At 42.5% G+C, this 18758-nt stretch overlaps 2 protein-coding genes across 3 annotated transcripts in view; one reads left to right on the top strand and one right to left on the bottom strand.

Annotated features, from left to right (window-relative positions):
* The window catches only part of scube1 (signal peptide, CUB domain, EGF-like 1), a 122064-nt gene extending 119835 nt beyond the window's left edge, over positions 1–2229 (bottom strand). The window contains exon 1 of one of the 2 annotated variants that reach the window (XM_063500512.1): positions 1986–2229. In XM_063500512.1, the coding sequence (XP_063356582.1) occupies positions 1986–2073 (88 nt within the window). In that variant the 5' untranslated portion in view covers positions 2074–2229. The remainder of the gene's footprint in view (positions 1–1985) is intronic. The other variant, XM_063500511.1, reaches the window with a different exon arrangement.
* Positions 2230–7603: 5374 nt separating this feature from the next.
* samm50l (sorting and assembly machinery component 50 homolog, like) lies at positions 7604–18049 on the top strand. Its single transcript, XM_063501194.1, has 15 exons — positions 7604–7776; positions 8546–8659; positions 10371–10472; positions 10563–10650; positions 10801–10907; positions 11060–11190; positions 13919–14006; positions 14093–14221; positions 14346–14417; positions 14960–15046; positions 15243–15313; positions 15619–15686; positions 16074–16220; positions 16492–16633; positions 17250–18049. The coding sequence occupies exons 1-15, from the start codon at positions 7756–7758 to the stop codon at positions 17293–17295; spliced, it is 1413 nt and encodes a 470-aa protein (XP_063357264.1). The 5' UTR covers positions 7604–7755; the 3' UTR covers positions 17296–18049.
* The last annotated feature ends 709 nt before the right edge of the window (positions 18050–18758 follow it).

Consider the following 18758-nt stretch of genomic DNA (forward strand, 5'->3'; position numbering starts at 1 on the left):
TGAGGTGTTTCCAAGACAACCAGGAGACATAATCTCTCCTGCTTATCCTGTGTCTGCTCCAAGGTCTCCTCACCAACAGCTCACCTTAAACTCCAGCAGGCATCCTAATCAGATGCCCCGACCAATGTTGAGGACATATGTAACTCAAACTTCTACTTAAAAACCCAGGTAACTGTACTCAGGCTCTATTCTGTCACAGCTTGTATTGTATAAAGGTCAAGTATCCACGAACTCGAGAAAATATTGTGAGAACCATCAAATTAATAAAAGCAAATGAAAGACTGTGTAATTACTCGTCCATTATGTCAGACATTTGTGTTATTAGACACACTTTTGTTAGACAATAAGAAAAGTGAAAACAGTTTGAGATATTATAACCCAGACTATTCTGTTCGATGGATCAAAGTGTGAGAGAAAAGATTGTAAACCTCCAGGTTAAACCCATGGTTCGACCAGCTGTTTATAAATGATTTGAATAAAATGATGTGTGCTGCCTTATTCAGCTTTAATGTGACTAATTTGGCTCTTTTGCTGTTTTAAATCATTCATTTTACCTTTTTGTTTTGCTTGAGAGTGTGACAGTGAAGGAGAGCTCTCCCGTCATGGTGCAGCTGCAGATGACATGCAGAGAGCAAAGGGCTTAACAGCTCTTCAATTGATCAAGTTATTGATAGAGGAGCTGGTCACATCTGGGCCTCAATGCAAGGGCAAAGGGCCAGCTTATTACAGAGGGAATAAACACACACACACACATTCACACAAGGGGGGACTCACAAACACAGACACAGAGATTTGTTGGATCCTACTGTCAGATCCTTCACCATCACCACAGAGCTGCTTTCCTCGTCCTCCGCTTCCACCAGAATACAAAAGGCCAAGGTGTAGGCTAGCTACAAGCGATGAATACACCTTAAAAGGAATTTTCAAATAAATAATTTCCCAATGAAAAGAAAAAAAAGTTTGGACCTAATTTGTGTAGAAGTGAGAAAGAGAAAACGAAAAGCGGTCTGAGAGTTTCAGCTACAAGTTGTAGCGTTTTATTTTATTAGATCATTGGGGGGGGGGGGGGCATTTTAGGAGTTTGTCTGTGCTGCCTGCATCGTGGTTCACTGTCTCAATAACCTCACCCTGTTCCCAGAGGTGAGAGTCTTAACAATATGCTCCTGCTGCTGCTACTACAGGGTCGTTATTGGCGCCTGCTGCCTGCCTGTTCCTCCTGGGACTTTTGAAGGTCCTCCTGTCACCTTCACCAACCCTCCTCACCCCACATTTACACACATACACACACACACACACACCTTCCTCCTCGTCCCCTCCTCCAGCTCTGGAAAGGACACCAAAGCCGGAGACGAGATGCTACGTTTCTTTAAATGACTTGCGCCGTCTCACCCCTCAGTAAAATCCTGAAAACAGGCAGCGCTCTCACTCCAAATCAAAGCAAACGAGAGCCCAGACCATAGATCAAGCTGTGGTTTCCGATTGAAACTGACCTTTGCGCGCAGGAAACAGAAGTTCCGGTGAAGTCTGGGAGACCACTAAACCCAATTGCGCGTCACAAATGCCGCACAGAGGGAAAACGGTGATGTAAAGCAGAGGTCCTGCCAAAGTGGTGTCACTTAGCTTAACAGATCAAGTATGCTTTTATGAAACGCCCAAGTTAAATTCACACCGAGCGAAAATAGTGCGCAAACGCGAGCTTTCAGTGCCATGGAGTGTAGTTTTTGCATCAACACAGCGCTGTTATATCACATGAAAACAAGTGCCATGTAATGTCATTGCTGTATTAATACACAATGCGATTGTAATTAAAAGGTACGTTTAAAGACGTCGGGATATTTGAAAGATTGATTTAAAGTCTCCAGCGACAGTATTCCAAGTAGGTTTTCACTCATCATTTCCTCATCGGAGCCGGCAAGACAGAAGCCACCACAAAAGTACTAATGGTTGACAATAAAGCAAGACAGAGAGGAAAGGGGAGCGCTTACCTGCCAGTCCGGCATTCCCCATCACCCCGCAACTATTTATGAGGAGGATAAACAAACAAAAGTCCCGAGAAAAACAAGCGCTCCCCATGCTGACAGACGGTGTGAGGATTCAGCACGGCTTTTCTGGGGGTTTGGACAGGACTGAGTGGTGTGTGTGTGTGTGTGTGTGTGTGTGTGTGTGTGTGTGTGTGTGTGTGTGTGTGTGTGTGTGCGCGCGCGTGTGACAGGAGAGGAGGAGGACCGCTTTCAGTGGACTGGCAGTGCAAGAGAAGAGAGAGAGGGGGGAGAGAGAGAGAGACGGGGAGGGGTGGTGGGGGGGGGGGGGATCCTAGCTTTCTGATTGGCTGGTGTATGCCGGTAAGACCGAGAGAGAGAGTGGGCGACTACAGAGTGGCTACGACAACGTGATGGAGGTACTCGGGTTCTTTTCAAACTTAAAACTCTCCGATAAAAAGATCATTGTGAAAAATGTCCAAAAAGGCCAGCGACCCCCAAGACATTCCAGGAGTTGATTTTTTTAATTTTTAAGTATTTATTTAAGTTTTCCCGTGTGAAATCACTGGTATAGTAACCTCTCCAGATCTCTTTATATGACTAAAACAGTAACGCATTAGTGTGGATATAGCCTGAGGCTGCGGAGAGGGAAAGGTACTTTTTGATCAGAACCCACGCACATGACATATAACAAATACCGATGACACTTTATTTCTAACATGCCAAAAGTCAAATGCGCTGTAAGCCACTAAAAGCTTTCGCCGGCGATACAGAGTCCTGTCAGCGCGCACGCAGCGATTTTCTTTGAGCAATCCTAATGTTTCCATAGAAAAAGGAGGTTATGAGTAAGAGCAATCTATTTAAATGTCTACAAATATTAGTGGGTTTAGTAGCAGCAGGATAAATCTTTGTTTTAAAATGCACGTCAGACTGCGTTTCTTGCTTGGGTCAGATACATAGACTGTATATAAAAGATGAACACAGTCACTCACTGGTCTGTGATATTTCACTACACTATTGTTTGCTCTTTGCCATCACAGCATCGTGAGCAGAGGCTAGCTTTGAGACTGAGGGGCACTGTATGCTCACATGGTAGTGAGCTGTAGTCCTCCTCTACTGAACAATACTCTTACAAACTAAACATCATGCTATATATAAACCCATAAATCCATTGTTAAAGCCTTTGATGATGGCATGGACCCCCCCACCAGACTATTGAATTATTTGTGTGCAATGATTTTTAGCGAAAATGCAGGCTTACGCAGCTTCCTCATTAATCTTTCAGACATCTTTTACATACAGCAAAGACCTCTGGTAATCCTTGCCTGGATCCAGATCTTTGAAGCCATCCACCCTCTAGTGGCTGATGACAGAAAACAAAATTCCATCCTCCTAGAAACTAGCTGTCACGCTGAGGATTCAAACTGAGTGTACTTAAAGCACTTTCTGATTTCTGGTCGGTACGAGATTGGTGGAAGTGTTTGCTGGTCACATGGTTTCAGAACAAACCAGATCATGAACCTGGTGTAAGGTGTGGTGAAGTTTAATGTGTTCATTTTTATTTTTAAGGGCTTTATTGGCATGGATGTTTACATAAACAAATATCCAGAACATACAATAAACAGTAACAGCAATATAAATCTTTTCCTGCTTCTTCTTCTCTTGGCAGCTCCCTTTGTTTTCAGCGGATCACCTGCCTCCATCTCACCCTCTTGCTCAACATGCCTACATCCATGAACCCTGGTATGGGTGTGTTTTCCTTTATCTCCCCGAGGTTCACAGTCTGGGAAATTACCTATAATTTTAATCTTTTAGGATGACAGTGTTTCTAATTCCTTGCACATTGATATACTTTCTGAACTGTAACCGGCATGACTTTGGAGCTTTCATGGATTAGGAGGACACCTAGTGGCCTGATGTCAAGAGGCTAAGGAGTAGCAAATTAGGAAACAGACCTTTGGGGGAAATTGAGTATGTAGTCATTTGACTGAGAGGAAAAGCACAATGAGAAGAAATGCAGGGATAGTAGGAGGTTCACTGTCTTGTGACAAAATATTCCACGTGTTCTGAAGGGTCAGATATGGCCTGGCTTCTCTTTTTGTTAGATATATCCAGATAGAACTCAAGGACTACAGTTCATAACACTGTAAACATACATATGTGAAAATGAAATTATTTTTGTCAGACATATAGGCTTTATATGTCTGACATATCGAGGGCAATCGTGGCTCAAGAGTTGGCAGTTCGTCTTGTAATCGGAAGGTTGCCGCTTCGAGCCCGGCTTGGACAGTCTCGGTCGTTGTGTCTTTGGGCAAGACACTTCACCCGTTGCCTACTGGTGGTGGTCAGAGGGCCCGGTGGCGCCAGTGTCCGGCAGCCTCGCCTCTGTCAGTGTGCCCCAGGGCAGCTGTGGCTACAATGTAGCTTGCCATCACCAGTGTGTGAATGACTGAATGTAGTGTAAAGCGCTTTGGGGTCCTTAGGGACTAAGTAAAGCGCTATACAAATACAGGCCATTTACCATTTATTAGTTCAAAAAGTTATTTAATGCTGCTGTGTGCCTTACAGGTGTATTAGTGATGTGTTCAATAGGGTTGTGAAAACGATCCTTTGGTCTGTTTAGCCTCTATGTGAAAGTCGGCTACGGGAAGATGATGATCTCTTTCTGTTGGACACCAAATTTAGCTTTTCTTCGCTCAAAATAAATTTCTCCTCAAAATGCAACACTTGCACCTGCAATTTTTTTTTACGTGTGCTCAGAATAGTGGCACAAAAATAACACCATACCCAGAGCCCCGAGTGGTTATAGAAGCTGTATCCCAATTCAGGGTCTGCAGCCTTACGTCACAGCGACGCGACGAAAGCTGTCCCAATTCAAAGGCTGCTTGAAATGCAGCCTCAAATGCGTCCTTCATTTCCCTGAATTCTAAGGATGGGTCCGTGTATCCTTCATGGCCCAACATATCGCAGACTTCAAAATAAATTTCTCCTCAAAATGCAACACTTGCACCCGCAAATTTTTTTTACGCCCCGCTGGTGGTGGGTGTGGATAATTTTGCCGAAAAAAGCGGCTGAAGCGGGGCGGCCAAAGAGTAAACTTTTAAAAGTAAGTACTGAATATTATGTCACTTATTTATGTGCAAATGTTTAATAATGAAGAACATTAAAACATTCCTGTTGGCCACATGTCAGCAAAGTTATGTGACATTAGTGATGTTTGCACTAACTTGGTTTTAAAGCCTTTACTTTCAAATATACGCTGTCCAATAGTCGACCTTAATCTTACAGAGAATGTGATGATTTTATGGATAATTAAAGTCAGTCATATATCCACAAACACAACAAGCTGAAAGTCAGTGATGCTGCTCGGTTTGCAGTCCTGAATATGACGGCACAAGCAGGATTCACTGCACTGTTAATGTTAGCTATGTTATATTGCTGCCTCTGTTCGGTGGTGTCGAGCCAAACGGACTTTAACGTGTGTTTGAACGAGCTGACGGTTCACTCGTTAAGCTGAAAGAAAGATGCTTTAATCACAGGAGTCACACATGTGTCCACTGGACCATCTGGGAACTCTTCTTGTTTAGCACTCGTAATAACACAAACACTAAATCCTCCTTCTCTTGTGCTGTTTTGTAGCAGTGTATACACCTGAGACTGTCACCTGTCTGTCTGTCCTGCACTCTCTCTCTGTTTCTTTCTCTCTGATTGTGGAATAAAAGTATGAACATGTATTTATAAGTTACACTTGTGTTTGAATCCTGCAGCTTATCACACATTTGATTTCCATGTGTGACAACTGCAAGTGTCCAGAGTGAGGACAGACTGAGGGACCCACTGCTGCACATCATCTGTGAGGCTTTGCACCCCTGATGATCCACCAGGACAAACTCAGCAGTGTGTGAGGAAGAGGAGGAGGAAGAGCCAGCAGCAGCTGACAGATGGAGAGAATAGACAGACTGTTCCCTGTTTGTGAAGGACTGCTAGAAAAGTTTAACATAACTAATTGTCTGTCCTGAATCAGTCTTATTAGGTAATGTTCAAATAATGTTATCATTCCAGTGTTTTCAGTGTGGGAGAAAGTACTCAGGGCCTTCAAGTTACACACTATGAAAGGCAGCAACAAGTTTAATGTTCAGAAACCTAAAGTATGTATCAGCAGCAGAATGGAGCTAAAAATAAATGTTTGTTTCAGTTCTATGAAGCTTTGAGTATTTTGGATTAGTAGCACTGCTGTGTTTGTTGCATCATATTGCTGTAATTGTTTATATGCTTTATATATTCTGAGCTAAGTTGATCTATAGTGTTACATCATATTCTATAAGGATGTTATGTGTTTGTTTACTTTCTGCCCAGTTTGACCCATTTAGCAGAAGTCAGCCTGTTTAAGGCTCTGATATCTATTCTGTATGACTTAAAGCAGTTATGACATGGTCTGATTTTCTCACCCAATAAAGGAATATTTCATATATCAGTCTACTCTTCATTTTATCAGAAAGTTATCACAGCTCGTACATTTTCTTTTTACACATATATGTACTGTAAGCACTGAGCCAAATTTAGTAATGCCAACATATTAAAAGAACAATATTTGTCTCTTATTTATAATACATCTGTATATACACTGTCAAAGATACTTGTCTTTGAGCGAAGATTTAAGGTGATAGGAAATATAAATAACTGCAACTTGAATCTTTACTGAAGCTCAATATTTGACAGTTAAAGTTCACTGCTGTAATAGCTAATAATGATTAATATAATAATAACTTTAATATTGGCCATATTATATTTACATTACCAAAGTAAGATGAATCAGATACTTATCAAATCACACAAAGCTCATATAAAAACAAACAAAAATGAACAAAAGATTTTCTCCTTCATTTCTGTCAAACAAAGCTGTATGAAATGTTTCCAGCTGTTAGTATCATGGTTGCTAGGCAACCTGGGCAGCGCGACGGAGGCTACACCGTCCCATTTCACAAGCCTTGCACTTCCGGCCTTAGCGGTCTTTGAGTACGCGGCTCTTGTAGACCATTAAGGCTGCGTACTTTAAGGCTGCAGACCCTGAATTGGGATTCAGCCGCAGTCGCGTCTGCGTACGTAGTCGTCACGTGACTCGTTTATATGGCGGACAAGTCCAATGACGTAAAAGTCTTTTATCGGTCCGCTTGACTGTCATGCACAGACCTCCAGGAGGCAGGTCGGAGCAGAGCAGCGCTGCATTCCATCCAATCACATGAAGAAGCCACAGTGATGCCTTTAAGAACCAGAAATGTGTTCGCTTTGATAGTTACAATCATATCTTTTTCTTCTCCTCGAGATTGTTTTTGTTACATTACCGCATGTAACCTGTCAAAATGTCCTAAAAATAATGAATACTGAACGGAGTCTTTTGTGGGGATAACAGTGTGCCTTTATTTTCGCGTTACAGTACAAACAATAGCTGATAACTCGTATTGACATTACAGCGACCCCGTAACAACCTGAAACTTTCAACTTACGTTATTTCATTCAGTTTCAATTATCAGCGAACATAAACATGACCACAGTAACTTTTACCGACTGTCAACATTTACCGAATGTGTTATCCTTGATTGAAGCTCCGTACATTACAAGGTGTACACGAACGCAGCACTGAACCTCAGCAACTGTCATGGCGTCTTCCTTGAAGGGGGTTTGGTACTGGAGAAAGTAGCTGCTGTCACTTACCAGTTTCTCCGTATTAAAGCGCAGCTGACGTGGACTGAAGAGTTTTGGGGCGCCGGTAGTTAAAATGGGGACCGTCCATGCTAAGGTAAAGCTTATTTCATCCTAACCTTTAGGTGCATTTTATATCATGACCTCCCTGCCCAGTGAATGCTGCAGGCTACAGAGTCACCAGCATGTGTACTTCACGTACTGTCACACGCAGTTAGAAAATGACTACAATAAAAAGCGACGCGTTAAACTGGTTGATTGCTCTTGTTGATTAAACGGTTACACTTTGCCTTTAGCTCACGTAACGAGGCGAAACGGAGTTTTTTCTCCGCTGGTTTGTCACCATGTTTTGGATAAAACACCTGGTTATAGTGATTATATTTTAGGGACATTTGCGCCTTCGAGTATTTAAAGGAAAACACTAAAAATTCGCACCTGTGTGAAAATTATTTTCCAGTACTTGCCCAGAACAGTATTGTCAATCATTTGTCATATCCCGCACGTATTTACTGCGTTTCAGTACTCCTGTCTTTGCTAGTACTCCACGTCCAGCGACTTTCACTGGTTATAGGACATCAGACACTCCTTCCTGAAAGCTCCACCCACTGACACTCTTGCCCTTTCTTTTCCAGCTGGTTTTTAAAGGTGCCATACGAAGTGTTTTTTCCAGTTTGAGACTTTTTATTTCCTTCTTGCACTGTGACATAAACCATTTCAAAATACAAAATACAGCATCAGACCTGGAAAAATAGCAATTTTAACTTTTTTCTGGACACTTTTTCAGTTAAATATGTTGCAAAAGTAAATTTTGTTTCAGGTATGCTGTGTTTCCTTGCATTAATGCACTTTATTTGTCCTCGGTGCAGAGTCTGGATCCACTCCCAATGCATGGCCGGGACTTGGATGTCCACCCTGAAGATTTCATGGAGACTCCAGACCAAGGGCAAGACTCCAAACAGGAGATCCTTGAAAACAAAGATGTGAGTAGTTATCAAAGCAAAACATGCTAGTTGTATGTTTGTATGGTTTATTGTTTTATGTCATGTATGTTCTGCAGCTTTGGATGTTCATATTAAACATGGCCAAGTATCAACTAAAAAGTTAAACTTTTAAGAAAGTGACCCCGATCAGCCAAAAACTCAGGCCTCAGGTTGCCCGTACCGTCACAATTGGATGTAGTCAGCTCATTTGCTTTGTAGGGTCATCTGCTACAAGCGCAGCATGCACGTGGACAGGCAGAACGGCTCGCGAGCTGCCTCTCAGCAGGCATCCACAATTTGGACGGTCATAAGATAGGTTGGGATTCAGGGAAAGGGGCTGTAAAGAGAAGGAAGGTAGGTAATCTTAGGCAGCACTGAAAGAACTAAATAAATAAGGTAATACAACTTTTCTGAACTGTGAGTCACACAAACCGACGTTGTGTCCTTGGTGCATGCAAACGGCCATCTTTTCTGTATCAGTTGTTGTTCAGTGGTCTTGTCTCCTAAATGTTTCAGACAGAATTTGGGCTTGAACATATATTGATGTGCTTCTTAGAAAGAACCACACTCATTAGTGGAATCCCACTGATACTAACAGGGATTGGACTCCATGTCTCTCTTGACCTAGCTACCTCTCTGTCATGATGGAATGGGTGACCTGTAGCTCTTTGTGACGGAGATACGTGCAGCACAGATACGTGTGCAGTGACTGTGTGCTACAACTGGAGCAGAAGGAGATCTTAAAGCAGTGTTTTCTCAGGAGTAGCTCAGGTACAGTGTTGGCAACACTAGCTTTTAGATATGGGTCATACTGGAGCACAAGAAGCACACTGACCACTGTCGGGGCACCTGTGGCTGCGGGGATCTGCTAATGGCAATGTCAGGGGTTTGTTCCCTCGCTCTTTCAGTCCACAGTCTTTTGGCAAGACACTGAACCCAGAGTGTGTGCATGATAGGTGAAGGGAACTTAAAGGCATACAGTTAAGTGCTGTATGAATGTGTGTTAACGAGCGAGAACTGATGAATGTAGTCTTAAGCGCTCTGAGTGCTCAGTGAGAGCGGATAAGCCACTGGAAGCACTTTACACTATGAGTCCCTTCATTATACAGTGCTTGATTCTGTGCACCTCATCTGTCAAACACACACACTGATAGATGCCTTTGTGGTTTGTGTGCCAGCTGCATGTTTGTAGGTTAGGGCTCTGCGAGGAACCACCAAATATATGAAATGAAACTGTCAAGATGCAAATGAAGTGCAGACCTTAATTCAAGGAGTTGAACAAAATCATTGCATTTATTGTTAAGAAGCTACAACACAGTTTTATTTGTGTGAAATGTCTGGAGATGATTTCCCTTATTCAATTTCAAACTGACAATTGTGAAAACTGTTTAACTGTTTCCAGTCCTAAATGTATATATGCTTGATAATACGGTGCTGAGCATAGCTGTAACTAAGTGTTGTGCACCACAATAGTGCAAAAAATAATAGTAATTGTTGTGATCCTAACCAAACTCCACTTCATACAAGTGTATGAACTGTAAACTGAGTGTAGGACACAGTAAGATTGCCATAGTTCATAATGCAGTGTGTTGACTATTGCAATCACAAGGTCATGCAATAGGATATGACCATCAGACACATGATTAAAAGTAGCAGTTTTTAAAAGAAAGTAAGTTTTTGGTGACGATGTGACTTTTATCTTTGATCACAGGTGGTTGTCCAGCATGTGAACATCCAGGGTCTGGGGAGAACCAAAGAGGATCTGCTTGGCTATGAGATCTCTGATGTTTTCCATGCCAAAAATCTCATTGATGTATGTGTCATAATTCTACTTTTCGTTAAGCCATCACAGTCGTCTCAGTGAGTCTGAGATCCGTAAATAACTGCAGAGGTCTTTTTTCAGGTGATGAAAAGAGCTCATGTCGCTAGACAGAGGCTGCTCCGCCTGGGAATCTTCAAAGACGTTGAGGTTCTGATTGACACATCTGAAGGTAACTGATTTACACCTGTAGCCCAGAACATCAATGTTCACTGTCTGTTCTCATGTGAAGCAGGGGATGGTCTTTAAAAGTGACTGCATAGTGTGGTAAACACTCAGCTGACAGAAGCATTCTTTGTTCTGATTGGACCTCCCTCCTCAGGTACAGACGCTCTGCCCAATGGCCTGGATGTAACTTTTGAGGTGACAGAGGTCAAGAGGCTGACAGGGAGCTACAATACCATGGTTGGCAACAATGAAGGAAGCATGGTGAGAGACACAACAGCTTGCATGTTATTTAAGCTGCATGTGTTAACAGTGATGAATAACTTGCCCAGTTTGTATTAATAAAGACACTTATCATACCTCAGAACTGCCTGTTTTCCAGCTGTGTGTTTGTGACCCTCTGTAACGTCTCTCAGGTTCTGGGTTTGAAGCTGCCCAACATGTTCGGGCGAGCTGAGAAACTTACCTTCCAGTTCTCCTATGGGACCAAGGAGACGTCCTATGGCCTGTCTTTCTTTAAGCCCCAACCCGGACACTTTGAACGCAAGTATGTGCACAAAATCCCGCCAATCCCCAAGACAGATCCTCTGTTCAGCCTTGTTCAGAAGGTTTTCAGTTTTTTGACAAATGGAGACATTGTTATGTGATTTTTCTCATGTTCTTCCATAACTACAATCAGCTACGTTCATATACACTTCACTCCACTGTAGACTGAGCTGTTAAACAGAGCAGGAATTTTTAGCACAGCTTTTCCAAACATGCTTTTATTTTGGATGCTTTGACTTTACACACAGAGACAGAATTATTTCACAAACATCAGAAACTGTCAGGGTTAAGATTATTAGTCCTCCTGATGTTAAGAGGGGAACTGCAGTGGTTTGAATCATATCTATGTAATAGACTCCAATTTGTTCATGCAGATTACACAATATGGTTAATTATGGAGTTCCACAGGGTTCGGTGCTAGGACCAATTCTGTTTACATTATACATGCTTCCCTTAGGCAGCATCATTAGAAGACATAGCATACATTTACACTGCTATGCTGATGACACCCAGCTCTATCTATCCATGAAGCCAGGTAACACACACCAATGAGTTAAACTGCAGGAATGTCTTAAAGACATAAAGACCTGGATGGCCGCTAACTTTCTGCTTCTTAATTCAGATCAAACTGAGGTTATTGTACTCGGCCCTGAAAATCTTAGAAATATGGTATCTAACCAGATTCTTACTCTGGATGGCATTACCTTGGCCTCCAGTAATGCTGTGAGGAACCTTGGAGTCATTTTTGACCAGGACATGTCCTTCAATGCACATATTAAACAAATATGTAAGACTGCTTTCTTCCATTTGCAGCATAATACTCCCACCGCCGTGTTTCACCGTGAGGATGGTATTCTTTTGGCTGTTTGCCTCTGCATTCTTTCTCCCAACATAAGCAGAATCTCTGTGGCCAAAGAGCTCTAGTTTTATTTCATCTGACCAAAGGCTGTGTTTCCATTACGCCTAGTCTTTTTCCAGCTTATCCTTAGCAAGCTTCAGTCTGGCTTGGTGGTGTCTCTTCTGCAGAGGTGGAGTTATTGATGGTCTACAGCCTCACAGTCTGTTCCTGTCTTCACTGGTGGTACTGTCAGGCTCTTGAAGTTTGTGCAGCTTCCCCATTTGGAAGGGATTGATGCATCTACCACAGGTGTTTAACTGGATTTCACTCAGATCTTTTGTTTTTCTTTCCTCTTTAATCCTCTTTTCAGCCATAGATGAAAAACCGGCTGCTTCCCTTTATTTTATAGACACATCAGTGCCACACAATCTCCCTGCTGGTGACCACTTGTTGAAGGAATTATACTGGGTTTTTTTTCCCGCAAGTGACAGCTTCCTGTCATTCCATAGTTTGCCTTCTTTTCTTTCCCGGACAGAAAAATAGACACAAGATTAGTTCCGCCTGGCTTGCCGATCAAGCTGTCACTTTACTTGTTGCCTCAGGGTTCACCGCCTCCTAAAGTCCCGACTTGGCTAAGTCCTTCACTGGTATCTGGGCAGTTGTTTTGGGGTCTGTAGATGCATTCAGCTCAATTGGATTCACTTCAATTCCAAGAAAGGCACCGGGAAAATTTTTACCAAAACTTTCAGTTTCATAGGTGCCTAATATTTTGTCCTGTCTGCGGTATTTGCTGACACACACTGTACCTCATAGTCACAGCTTGCTGTGTTTAACATGTGTTGATCATAATTATTGATAGTCCAGTACAGTCAGTGCATTGTTTGGAATTGTGCAACATGTGTGTTATTGTTTTACAGAATAGCATTTTCAAAATGTGATACTAGCAGAAAGTGGCCAGTAGGTGTCACTGTGGCAGTGGAAGTCGGACTGGTTCGAAACCTCATTACACAAATGTTTTGAGCATTTTAAACCTGGATATGTTATAATTGTTTTGCACCTTTTGTACAGGTTTGAAGGCTGAGGTCTGATCTTAGAGAATCATGCTGATGCAAAACTGTCTGTCCTGTCTGGTTCCCCCATTAAAATCCATTCATACTTTACAATGGCTTCTTTAAGATGTGGTGATCTATAAATATACATAAAAGTTTGTACTTATAGTCTGTGCCCACCCCTCCATCGAACTACCATATGCTACACAAAGGCTCTCTGTAATATGAAGAAATTGTGGGTGGGGGAACTCCAGGCCTCGAGGGCCGGTGTCCTGCAGGTCTTAGATGTGTCCTTGATCCAACACAGCTGATTCAAATGGCTAAATGACCTCCTCAACATGTCTTCTCCAGAGGCCTGGTGATGAACTAGTCATGTGATTCAAGTGTGTTGACCCAGGGTGAGATCTGAATCCTGCAGGACACCGGCCCTCGAGGCCTGGAGTTTCCACCCTGTCCTAAAAGTTGATGTATGAAAAGTAATTCATGGTAATTTGTTCTACTTGTCAGTCTCTGCGAGGTTATAGACAAAATGAGCCTTCAGCGTTACTATCTTATCATAGTGAAACAGCTAATCATGTAGACCTTGCAGTACCAGAGTTTTTCCTTACTGGAATTCTTTGTTTTTCCACCATTTCCCCCAAACAGGTTTCAGCCACAGCCAAAGGAAAATCACCTGGAGTTAGTTTAATGAGGATCTCACAAAGCTTTGTGGGCATTTTCTGACAGCAGTCGTTCTTCTGATTTGTCATTTAACTTGTTTCTTACGCATTCATCTGCCAATAGGCATCTATATGTTGAAATATGTTCAAATGTATCTGTTGAAGTGCCGTTGTCTGTTTCAGCCTCACCCTCAACATGTACAAAGTGACTGGCCAGTTTCCATGGAGCTCCTTGAAAGAGACTGACAGAGGCGTATCTGCAGAACTGAATGTCAGTGGAAACGATATTAAACATAAAAAATGATTACAGTTATTTGGAGAGGGAAAGACTTGAGTAACATTTCTGTCTCTCTGCAGTTTCCTCTCGGCGTGACCAACCACACGCTGAAGTGGGAGGGTGTATGGAGGGAGCTGGGCTGCCTGGCACGCAGCGCTTCCTTTGCTGTGCGAGAGGAGAGTGGACACTCACTGAAGTCTGCTCTCTCTGTATGCTACTGAATTATTACGGTTCCTTTCAAAATGTGCTTTATTATCATGTCGTGGTTGTGAGAGTTATTGATTATTGATGATTGCACCAGTTCAGCAGATCTCCTGTTGGTTTTGTTTGCAGCACACTGTGTCAGTTGATTCAAGGAACTCTGCCATCTTTCCCAGCAGAGGTGCCTTACTTCGCATCAACCAGGTAAGTGTGCACACAGAAGTACACTCGTAAACATCTGTCTGCCACACTTTTGGCTCTTGACATTAGGTTTGAAAAAGTAGCAATCCCCACATTTGCCAATATGTATTTGACCTCACCTGACCTCTCTGACAGATACGTCGGTTACGATAGACAGACAGGCCGTATAGGGAAAAATGGGCGTTTCTTCCAGGTCTAAAGGTGTTGCCACAGTGGATGTGCCTTAGACCTGAGTACAAGTTTTATGAGAAAATGACCCTTCGCTGATAAGTCACTAGATTCAAGTCTTACTAAATATAACACCGTGGTCCTTTTTCACTCCAGTCTTCCCCCAAAGGATCTTTATACTTACACATGAGCCTGAATTCTGTTCTTGAAGAAAAAAGTAAAGTTTTTGTTCCATGTGAGATTTTTTTTTACAGTGTATCTAAACCCACAATGACAGAACTACTCTTCCAATGAATGATATTGTTACCAACATCAAAATCATAATGATCAGTAGGTGTGTTGCAGGATTGTAACCGAGTGTGTGTTTGTATCTGTAGGAGCTGGCTGGATACACTGGAGGAGACGCCAGCTTCTTGAAGGAGGATTTTGAGCTGCAGCTCAACAGACGGCTCTTCTGGGATTCTGTAAGAGCGAAATAAGTCACACATGACCTGTTCAGTATGATTCTGTAATAAAATCTGTGTTATGGAAGGTTTCACTTGGTCATTTTATACTTTATTACTCAGGCTGTGTGTATCTCAGCCAACCGGCAGGGGACAAAAGAGTTGGTTGTGTTAAAGTAAATGTGATGTGTATAAGAAACGTTTTATGTCCCCTCAGGTTTTGTCTGCCTCTCTGTGGGGTGGGATGCTGTATCCCATTGGAGGACAGCCGTCCTGCATAGCTGACAGGTATACCTGATTTCTCCAAGAGCTGATGTCTGACTTTGACTCACCAGCACTGCAACAGTAGACATCAGCAAGTAAACTGAGCTTTTTGAGCAGTCAGTTACTCTAAATGAAATATAATAAAGCTGATTTTTAGGGGATTTATTGTGAGTTTGGTATGAAGGAGGACAATTATTTTTTTATAATTTGTCTTTTAGACTCTTGTACTTACCAGTGGAACTGCTTTCCTACGGCTTTCTTTACCCAGTTTTTGTAATTTTGTCATCAAACTGTCGCCTGATGGTGAAGTCGTTTTGTATTTTGTCCAGGTTTTACCTTGGAGGCCCAACTAGTGTACGAGGATTTGGGATGTACAGCATCGGGCCACAGAGTGAAGGTAAAGTGGATTGTGACATTGATAACAGACATCACCAAGTGTTCTGTCACAAATGTTTGACCACCTGAGAAAGAGCAGTCTGCAAACTATGAGCTGTTTTTCTGTCACGAGGCTTACATTAGTTACATTGTACGCTTCTGTGTTACATTGTTTCCAAATGATTTGACAGCCTGAACCAGACAGATATATAGGAATCAGTCCATTTACCAAAAGGTACAAAACCAACAACAGTTCAGGTTTGTAACTCTGTGCTGTCTGAATGTGGATGAACTCCCATGCAGCATATTAACAAGCAGTACAAATACAGAGCTTAGCAGCACAGAAGAACAAAGTGGCCCCATTGTTAGTGTAATAGACAGTTCACTGTGGTTCCTCTGTGTGTTCTAGGTGACTACCTGGGTGGAGAAGCATACTGGGCAGGTGGTCTGCACCTCTACACCCCTCTACCATTCAGACCAGGCAAGGGAGGCTTTGGAGACCTTTTTAGAACACATTTCTTTCTCAACGCAGGAAATCTCTGCAACCTCAGCTATGGTGGGTGAACACTGTCCTCTGTGAGATTCAGCTTTTTCTTTTTGCCCCTTCCACTCTGTCTTTGATACGTTTGCCTGTTTGTGGCAGTGGTACTCTTTCACAGTGAGATATAATAAGTTCGTTTCCATCTAGGCTTTGTGACAGTTTTTATTTACATTTTTTTGAGAAAAGTTTTTTTTCTCAATCAGCTGTTACTGTTTAACAGAAATGATGCCATGAATCTGTAGTGTGCAAGTTGTGCTGCATCATTGTTCCATGTTATGTTGTGCAGGTGACGGTCCACGAGCACACCTTCAGAAGCTAGCTGAGTGTATTCGCTGGTCGTACGGAGCGGGCATCGTACTGCGGCTTGGAAACATCGCCAGACTGGAACTCAACTACTGTGTGCCCATGGGAGTTCAGAGTGGGGACAGGTGGGGGTCCGGTGCAATATGACTACTGCATTTTACAGGGTTCAGGGTTTTTTATAGATACAACATGGGAAGGGCATGGCTAACTGGTTAGCAGCCACTGAATTTTCAAAGAGTAGGAGGACTGTCCAAAGTCAGGTGATGATGGCGTTATTGTATCAGATGGAAAAAATGAAAAATGCTGAAACTACCTCAGTGAATGGCACAAACTGGGACTACTTTCAACCTAATGCGGTAACGTAGATGTGCAGTGAGTGAAAAAACAGTCCAGCCTGCTTTCAGTGCCAGTAAGGAGTCTACAACAGCAGTGTTGTAGTGGTGGTCCTGAGGCATTAATCAATGTTTTTATGAGAGCACAGTGCTGCACAGAAACATTAGATTCAGAGTATTGTACAGAAGAAACACGGCTGTATGTAAACTACAGATAACCTTCCAGCTCGTCCTTAACTCTGCACGTTTTTGGCTCGATATCAATACCTGACATAACTGATTTTACGTCAATAACTGACTAAAAATATAGCGTCGAGCTTCATGGTAACAGGGTTTCTGGGAAATGTCTCGTTAAGCATGAGAGCCTGCCTCCGGATTTCCCGACTTGTGTTTCTTGTCTCCTCTGTAGGATATGTGACGGTGTCCAGTTTGGAGCTGGAATTCGTTTCCTGTGACCTCATCTGTCTGCCGCCCCGAGTCCTCCAGTCGCTGATGTGAAAAGGGAAATGTTTTGTCATTTGTCACCTGTAACTTGTCGTAGATTGTGTAACACTAGCACGGATCCTGGATAAAAATGTGCCTGACCTTGCCAAACTCTTCTTTTACATGCAACAAAATGATAGTTAGACATTTTACAGAACTCAGCTGATTGGTCAGTCAGAAGCAACCTGATATAAAATGTGTTTAGCAGCTCTGTAAAATACCCAACATTGGTGAAAAAAGTGTTTCAGCAGTCATTAATCGATGATTCCTCTTCCTGATTTGTTTGGTTTTCCTTTGTTTGAGGTCAGCAGCACTGGCACCTTGTTTGTGGTAAAATAATCCAACCAAGTTGTTTCCCGTGACAACACAAAATAAAGAATTTCCAGAATGTTTAAAGATATTTTGGGCATGCAACATGCCATCCGCTTGTCCAGGAGCATCACATGTTAATGATTTAATTTGACAGTTAAACATACACCGCACGCTCTCTCCTGAGTTTGCGTGTTTGCTCGAATTGTACTTTGTGATGGACTGCAGTATAGAAACCAGCACTTTTTTGATCACAACGGTGGCGCAGGAAGGAAGCGAAGAGGAGCGGCGTTCCCGTGCTCATCTGTCAGACGTGCAGAGGCGGGAACCCTCCCCCGAGCAGCATCCACCAACAGTGCTCTTACCTCTTTTTGATGTTGTTCAAGCTATTCACAAATAAATCACATCTGCTCCCTGCTTTCTTTTCTCTCCCCTGTTTGGTGTCTCAAATACACACTCAGAATTGGATAAAACTAAAAGAGGCGGGTAATCGCTCTGTTTTATACTTTTTAGCGGGTTTGTTTGAAGCTCTAATAAGAGCTTCAAATTGATACCACGGACGTGTGCCAATATTTATTTATTTGTTTAAATGTTTCTCACAGTAAACATTTTCTTCAGTAGAGCTGTCTCTCTTGAAGGTTAGGGCTCTGTGGCAGTGCCCTAGTTTTTAATTTCATAACAGCAAATGGTTCTCTTTATTAGGTTTGACCTTGACTAGATTGATAACGTTTTGGACTGCAGCCTCTACATCTGTTATAAAATCTGACTCTTATTTGAGCAGGTAATAACATCATTAAAGGCAGTGCTGTTTTTGATCACTGTACTGGGAAAAAGTGCTCTTATACTAATAGTAAGATTTTAGGCTAACAGCATGCAGTCTGTTGGGCAGCTTTAAGATTGAATGCACTGCCCTTTGCCACTTACAGGAATAAATGAGTGCTTGATCTGCCAGCAGCCTGTGTCAGTTTGAACCTGTGCTGGCCAGCTGGATGCTTGTTTGATTAGAGCCTGTTCTACGTGGGAGTTTGGGCAGGTGCACAGCAGAGTAGATATTTTGGCCTTTTTCAGTGTTTATTTGACAGATACACAGATAAAGGACAGGAAAAAATTGTATTTTTGATTTTTC

This window comes from Pelmatolapia mariae, linkage group LG17 (assembly GCF_036321145.2).
Source record: "Pelmatolapia mariae isolate MD_Pm_ZW linkage group LG17, Pm_UMD_F_2, whole genome shotgun sequence".
Lineage (NCBI taxonomy): Eukaryota > Metazoa > Chordata > Actinopteri > Cichliformes > Cichlidae > Pelmatolapia > Pelmatolapia mariae.

Bases quoted from the DNA above. Each gene is read 5' to 3' on its own strand.
- samm50l (XM_063501194.1), top strand. From the start codon at position 7,756: ATGGGGACCGTCCATGCTAAG. The intron at 10,473-10,562 runs GTATGTGTCATA...GTCTTTTTTCAG, and splicing joins ATGCCAAAAATCTCATTGAT to GTGATGAAAAGAGCTCATGT. The intron at 15,047-15,242 runs GTAAGAGCGAAA...ATGTCCCCTCAG, and splicing joins GACGGCTCTTCTGGGATTCT to GTTTTGTCTGCCTCTCTGTG.